Source organism: Egretta garzetta, unplaced genomic scaffold, assembly GCF_000687185.1.
Source record: "Egretta garzetta isolate BGI_Z169 unplaced genomic scaffold, ASM68718v1 scaffold277, whole genome shotgun sequence".
In the NCBI taxonomy this organism is placed as follows: Eukaryota; Metazoa; Chordata; class Aves; order Pelecaniformes; family Ardeidae; genus Egretta; species Egretta garzetta.
In genome coordinates this window covers 520,621-528,017 of record NW_009260271.1, presented here as the reverse complement: position 1 = coordinate 528,017, position 7,397 = coordinate 520,621, and the positions used below count along the sequence as shown (strand labels likewise).

General features: G+C 51.9%; 1 protein-coding gene across 1 annotated transcript in view; it reads right to left on the bottom strand.

Moving 5' to 3' along the window:
* Positions 1-2,988: 2,988 nt before the first annotated feature.
* The window catches only part of POLR1E (RNA polymerase I subunit E), a 20,387-nt gene continuing 15,978 nt past the window's right edge, over positions 2,989-7,397 (bottom strand). Inside the window, exons 10-12 of the mRNA XM_035897847.1 lie at positions 7,374-7,394; positions 5,666-5,797; positions 2,989-3,331 (exon numbers count right to left, since the gene is read on the bottom strand). Of these exons, the coding sequence (XP_035753740.1) occupies positions 3,172-3,331; positions 5,666-5,797; positions 7,374-7,394 (313 nt within the window). The 3' untranslated portion in view covers positions 2,989-3,171. The remainder of the gene's footprint in view (positions 3,332-5,665; positions 5,798-7,373; positions 7,395-7,397) is intronic.

Genomic DNA, 7,397 nt, shown 5'->3' with positions numbered 1-7,397 from the left:
AGTGCCCAGCACAGGGGCATGGTCCCTGCCCTGCTCCTGCTGGCCACACCACTCCTCATCCAAGCCAGGATGCCGCTGGCCCTCTTGGCCACCTGGGCACCCTGCTGCCTCCTATCCAGCCCCCTCTCCACCAACCCCCCCCAGGGCCTTTTCTGCTGGGCAGCTTTCCAGCCACTCTTCCCACTCAGACAGGGACAAAGATGCAACCTGTCATAGGCTCTGCCTCATCTCCTGTGCTGGCTCAGGTGTGCCGACGCTCTGGGCTACGGCACACGCTAAGGCAGCACATGTGGTGAGTTCACAGCATGGGCTCAGTGCTGTCCTGAGGCAATCCAAGGAGAGTTGTGGCCATGGCCCTCCTGTTCCCAGCCAGCCTGTCCCGGTGGCACCGTGCACTGGCACGGGGTGACATTCTCTGACCTGCTGCTGCCATGCCCGTCAGCCCCCCAGGGCAGCCTGGACACCGGCCTCTGCAGAGAAGTGCATGGCCTCTCCCAGTCTCTCTCATGTCCAGGATGTGCTCTTCAGTAAGGTGATCCTGGGAAGTTAGGCAGAGCCTTAGAAAACCTCTCCTCATTCCCAGCAAAGTGCCTTTCCCCACTGCTGCTGGATTTCTCCTTTCAGCCTTTCCTGTTGTCTCCCAGGGATCAAACCACCCACTCACGCTCCCCTGTCTGTGATGTGGACAGGGACAGGAGTACTTGACTGGGGGCTCCTCCAGGCTACCTACACCTTGCTGTGGTTCACACCTGAGGGTCCCCTCCATGGGACCTGCCTGCAGCCCTGTCCTGCCTGCTCCAGTGGGGCTGCCGAGCACCGCGGGGCATCTCTCTGGCCCCACAACGGGATACCAGGTCCCCTTCCCCCACTGCCACGTCCCTGCCTCCGCACTTCTTTCTGTATAGCAAAGAGCTCTACTCTGTAGTCAGGAAGGCGAATAGCTGCTTTCCAAAGTGCAGTGGCTAATAATAAGATGCATTGCAGCTGAGTCATTCTGCCATTCGGACCAATTTAGCACTCATTTTCCCCGAATCAGGGTTGCTGCTCTGAGATGTGGTCAGAGCAGACTCTTGCACGCAGCAGTGATGTCAAGAAAGGCTATTAACATCCTCATCTCTGCTGCAAGTGGCTGCAAATCACGGAAAAGAGCATCGCTTCGTGCTCAGTTGATCGGGCAACCACCTCTGCTATCCACTTTTCTGCTTGCCTTGGCACGCAGAAGCAGCTTTGCGACAGCAGTTAATTTTTCGTCCAAGAACCTAGGACACTGTCAGGGTGATCCACATCTGCTCCTCTTCTCATGCCCACATCAGCAGTGAGCTAGGATTAGATAAAAAGGATAAACTAATTATATATCTGTTTCATACCAGTCTAAGTCAGAGCTGCTGGCCCCAACATGCAAAGACTGAATCCTAGTGAGGACTAAAAAAAATGACAAAAAGTAGTGTCACCCAGATCAGCTCCCTGAGCAAAGTAACGCTACTGAAGACTTCAGAACAAGGCCTGGGTAAGTCAGACGCTTCCAAAGTTCAACCCTGGGACGTGCAGAGCCCCATACCCGGGGAGGAGCAACCCCATGCACTGGGGGCTGCCCAGCCAGAAAGCAGCTTGGCAGAAAGGGACCTGGGACTCCCACTGAACACCAAGCTGAACATGAGCCAGCAACATGCCCTTGCAGCAAAGGCCAGCAGTGTCCTGGGCAGCATCAGGAGCAGATCGAGGGAGGTGATCCTTTCCCTCCGCTCAGCACTTGTGACAGCACACCTGGAGCGCTGCGTCCTGTTCTGGGCTCCCACTACGTGGACATAGTAGAGAGAGTCCAGCAGCGGGTGACTAACACGCTGAAGGGACTGGAGCATCACTTATGAGGAGAGGCCGAGAGAGCTGGGACCATTCAGCCTGGAGCAGAGAAAGCTCAGGGGAATCTTATCCCTGTCTATAGATACGCGAGGGGAGGGTGCAGAGAGCCTGGCTCTTTCTGGTGGTGCCTGGTGCCAGGACCAGAGGCAGTGGGCACACACTGGAGCCCAGGAGGCTCCCTATGAATGTCAGGGAACACTTTTTGCTGTGAGGGTGACCAAGCACTGGCACAGGGTGCTGCCCAGGGAGGCTGTGGAGCCTCCATCCTTGGAGATATTCTAAAGTCATCTGGACATGGCCCTGTAACCTCCAGAGGTCCCCTCCAACCTCAACCATTCTGCGAGGAAAAACATTCCTATTATCTGCAGCCTGTAATGCCCATGGCATTTATCATCCTCTACCCAGAAAATTGGATGCTTGTGTCACTTCTAATGAGAGCTGTGAAGAGTGGGTCATTAAGGCATGTAGGGAGTTACCTTTAAACACGCAAATGGTGTACTAAACCCAAATTACTGTCTGAAGCAAAGACACCTCACAGAGAAGGCTGCTCTTCACAGCCCGTGCTCCTCCTGTTCCACATACGCTGTTTCTCTTGGAGGTGATCCTCAGCTTTTCACAAACCCCCGATTCCTACAACCTCAGCAAATGCCTGGCATGAGGCTTACAGCCCAGGCCTGGAGTAAAAACACAGAGACACCAGCACAGAAGTCTCTCCCCCAGGGACTGAGAATCCAGAGCTGTGGATTCAAACCAGTCACCTTTTCTGAAGATGTCACCAGCTCTGACTCAGCAGGATTCGCTGTGCTCCAGGCAAGAAGCAGAAATATTTTGTCTCTTTTGCATCTTTACAATGCTTCAACCCAGAATTAGACTGTAACTCTGGAGAAACAAACATACACAGAGCCAAACGTGCATGTAAGTAACGCTTCGCTTAGCCTGCCTCCTTCTATGCTTTCTGCTCTGTGTGTGTGAAAAAGGGGTAGGACAGGCCACGAGCCAACAGGTCACTGCCAGAACCACCCCGACAGCAGGCAGTGAAGAACCCGCAGTTTCAAACCATGTTCTCGTGCTCTGGCGCAACCTACATCCTTCTCCTCTCATACATACAGGAAAAAAACCCAGACGTTTTATTATAGCTTTTTCTATATAAATATAAAAAAAAGAAGCAGTTTAACGAGGTGAATATCTGTTCCATCCCATCCTTGAGGCAGGGTTTCAGCAAGGTCATGTGCTGATGCTGGACAGGCAAATTGAGCAGACAAAAGCATCCCCATGATCTGTGCGCGTAACAGCTCACACCTCCCAGACATTTTATCTCATTTTCTTGCGCTTCCGTTGGTTTCCTGGTGCCTTCTGGACAGGCAAGGGGAGAGAAAGAGTGCCCAGCTTGCGGTTCTGATCATTCTCAAGTCCCTCTAGGCCCTTTGCCTTGGAGACCTTCAGCCGCATGGCCTTTGCGATGTCCATCATCCTGGAAAACACCAGAGGAATACTGTGTCAATACACACGTCTTCTGTAGCACAACACTACACAAAAGATCATCAGCCCTTGGATTCAGGGGAGCAGCCAGGAGGCACCAGCGAGCAGGATGCGTTCTCTGCATCTCAAGGATACTACCAAGACAGAAGCTTGAAGTATTCAAAGACTTCAGGACAGAGCCTTCCTGGGGAGGCTAAAATGCTGCTGAGCTGTGCACCACTGCCACCTCGGAGAACGTTATAGACCCACATTGCTTTACTCAGTGATTAAAAATAAGGCTCCTCTCCACTTCCCTACAAAGAGAACAGACATTATTTGTGTTCAGCTGCTGCTGCTGGCAGCCCACGATTGCCTCACAGTGCACGCATCTCCTGTGTGTGGTACAAAGAATGGTACAGCAATGGCATCTCCTCTCAGCCACCCTTAGCTGTAAGAAGAGGGGCTTGTTTGAGCCGCACCTTCTTGCCCAAGCTCTTCACCCTACACAAGCCAGCACACGCCTGGAGGCTTGTCAAGCAGAGAGAACAAAGTGCATCCGAAGGGCAGCTAGCAGGAGGATAGGTGTCCTGGCCTCAGCTGGGGTCCTGAGAACACACAAGTCCCAGAATCCTCCCAGCTGACTTTATTATCTTTGGAATACAAACAGATTCAGCTGGGAAGCGTTCTTTAGTCAAACCTCCCTCTCCAAGCAAGGATCATCCCATCAGGTGGCTCAGGTCTATGCGTCTCCTCAATTTTAAAACAGGTCCCAGCCTCCTCCACCCTTTTCTCAACAGCACCATATGCCCTGTGTTCCCAGCTCCATTACAGCAGTTAAAAACAAAACCTTGGCATCACCTGCAAAACCAAACATGGCTTCCTTAAAAAACTTACTTCCAAAAAAGAGAAAAAAAACCCCAAATAAAATAGAAACCAATAGCAAACCCACTACTACCCACCAAAGATTAAAGAGCATGGCCAGGGACAAAATCAGATGTCATTGCACTGAGGCTGACTCGGGAGCTTGCAAAACCAAGAGGTCACCCTAAGGGCTCTGATAACTTCCAGTTATTACCAGACCTTAACATTACATCCCTCAGCCAGAAACCCCAGGATAGTCCACGTTTTTCTCAGTGGCAGCGAAGGATTTATGTCCTGCTGCAGTTCCTACCCAGCCGCACGACCTCTAAGCAAACCTGTTAAGACAGACCAATGTGACCGAGTTAGGAAGCACGTCCTTGGTGTCACCATTGCCCACGGAACAGGACAGGGTGGGAGAGAGATACTAATGAGCATGGCTGAACAGTCACTAATGGGGCACCTCACCTCCTCCCAGACAGCATTAACAAGCTGCCTGCTGAGGTGACTGAGACTTCCCAGCAAGCGCAGGGGACCGGCCCATCAGAACTGCTCAGTTCCTGACTGATTCTGCAGGGGCCAGAGAGAGGATGGCATGAACAGCTCCCAGAGCAGGGGGAGCTGGCAGCAGGCTCCAGCTGACACCTGCCGGAAAAAGCAGGTCTTGCAGCTAACAGCAGGTCCATAGATAATTAAAATCTAGGGAACTGCCCCCAAAAGCTAACACAGCAAGGGCTGTTTGCCCTGAAGGTCATTCTACAAGCTGTCTTCTACCCATTCACCTTCACTAACCCTAATTAGGCAAATCCTTATTTCAAACAGCATGGCCAGCAGTTCTGCCTACAACCTCACCCCAAGATGCCGTGCTGAAAAAACCCCAAGTCCATCAGTATTTCAGAAAAAAGCCAATCTCCTCTGTGCCAAGCCCAGAGTGGGTGAACTTCAGGGGCCTGGGATTCTTTCATGTAAACACCAACTGCACGCTCGCAGTGCAACTGTGAGCAAAAAAGTCCCCGTTTCTGTATTTCCTGTTGCAGTCAGCTGCAAACCTTCACATCCACCCAGACTGGTACCTAACAGGGAAGGGACACAGAGGACAGGAAAGTGAAGAATGATGTGATTTGTCAGGCAAGAAACAGGGTTGGGTGGCAGTGGACAGGTCTTGTCCTGGAATCCACCCTGGCTGCCCATTTTGGTGCTGCCCGCCTCAGTTTCCTTCCCTGCAGTATAGCTCTTAATGCACCAGAGGACCGCTTTGCGACAAGTGCCCTTTCCAAGTCTGAGATGTATAACCACCCTCCTTTACAAGCATCAGCACTTCAGGATGCGGCTTCCACCCAGTCATGAAAGACAGAGCCCAACTCCGACACAAGGGGCTCCCTAGCAGGTAACCCAGATGCCAGAGAGGCTCCAGAGCTCTCTCCCCCGGGGCTCCTTGGAGGAGGATCACAGCATATCTCAGCAGGGATGAAAAAACGTGACAACTCGCCTGCTTTCTTGGAGCTTCATGTCATTCTGCAGGATGGTGAGGTCTGTTTGGAAGTTGTTAATGTGCAGAGCTAATGCAATGACGTATGCTGTGATTTTAGCCTTCATTGATGCAGAGATTAAATTCTGGATGCTGTATGGCAAGAGGGAGAACACATGAGATGCGGAGTGTCACCGAACCCGAAACACAACCCCCACGAGGTGCGGACAGAACTGGAGCCCCAGTTAGACATGACTAACTTTTCCTAGACACCAAAAAAGAGGTCAAAGCAACAGAGACCCCTGAACAGTGGGGCCTAACAGGCTTCTTTGTCCTCCTCATAGGCCGGTTCCTGTTCAGAAGTCCAGGCCTCTGGGGCTGTTGATCACTGTGCAGCCTTGACAAAATCACCAACTAATGACACTTTAGTCTCTTGGCAGGCTGCTCCCTTGCAAGAGAAAAGCAAAGGGAAGCTGTCCTGAGTCCATTCAGCGTAACTACCAATGGCACCTCGAATATACAGACCACGCAGAGCAGATCCCTGGGTGGCAGCCCCTTGAGAGCATCTGACTGCTGGTCACTGGTTTGAGCCTTCAGACAAAAGCTGGCCCATTTGGACTCAAATTCTCCACTCATGTCAGACTAACGGCAGCAGTGCAATAGCTGAGCATCAGCACTGCACCCTTCCTAGGCAGAGAGGCGGCTGGGTCCCCAGGTGTGGGGAAGGCACTGTGCAAGAGTGAGGATACCATTCATTCTTGTCTGCAGTTTGCAGCTCCCGCTCAACAGCATTGCTGAAAACATTTATCCAGATTTATAACTGCTTAGTTTCAAGTGGCATCCTTTGTTAAGGTTGCAGCTAAGGGCCTCCTGGTCAAGGGCAGCCTCCGACAGCTGCCCGAGGCCCTCCCTGCAGCGAGACAGCGCTCAGCACCACACAGTGGCTCTGATGCTGCTGGAAGGGAGGACCTGGCAGTAGCTTCCCAGCCTCTGCTCCAGCCATGGGGTGGTGGCTCCTCCTGGCTGACCTCTACAGCAGGACCAGACCCTACCTTACCATACCAAATTTTGTCACTGCTGGTGGGGCAATGCCTGGGCATGGCTTAGACAGAGCTCTTTGGCCTGTATACATATGCATGCAATGGCATGGTTGTCAGCCCAGTGCTAGTTAACCTGTGCAAATCTTTACACAGTTTTATCTGTGTAGGTTTCAACAGAGAATCCAAGTAAATCAAGTCAGGCCTAGGTTCACATAAAAGTGCCCCTGTTACGCTAATTAAACTATGTGACTGCAAAAAAAAGCACCATTATTACCCACTTCACCACCTCTGTGCTGACCCACTCTGGGATGGTGGAAGAGCTGCCTTGGTTCACAGTGAAAACAGACAGCTGCCCATTCAGCTGCACAGCAAGCACCCATTCCACCACCCTGCAACCAGAAACAGTCAGACAGATGGCTGGGCACCCCACTTGGTCATGCTCACTGAATCCACAGGTGCTTCTTCACCTGACCCTATTCCTCCCAGTCACATTCTAGACCCGCACCATCTAAAACAGAGTATCATCAGCCACAACCCAAAACTCTATAGCGCCATGGGTATGAAACAAGAGAAGCTTCTGCCACCTTCCATTCTGGTAGGAGGTTTCCTGATAGCGTGTCCATAGCCCTTCATGCTGAACACTGCCATACCTCTGCCTCAAGAACGTCAAAGCAAACATCGTTTCTTACCTGCCATTGTTGTAGGTCAGTGAA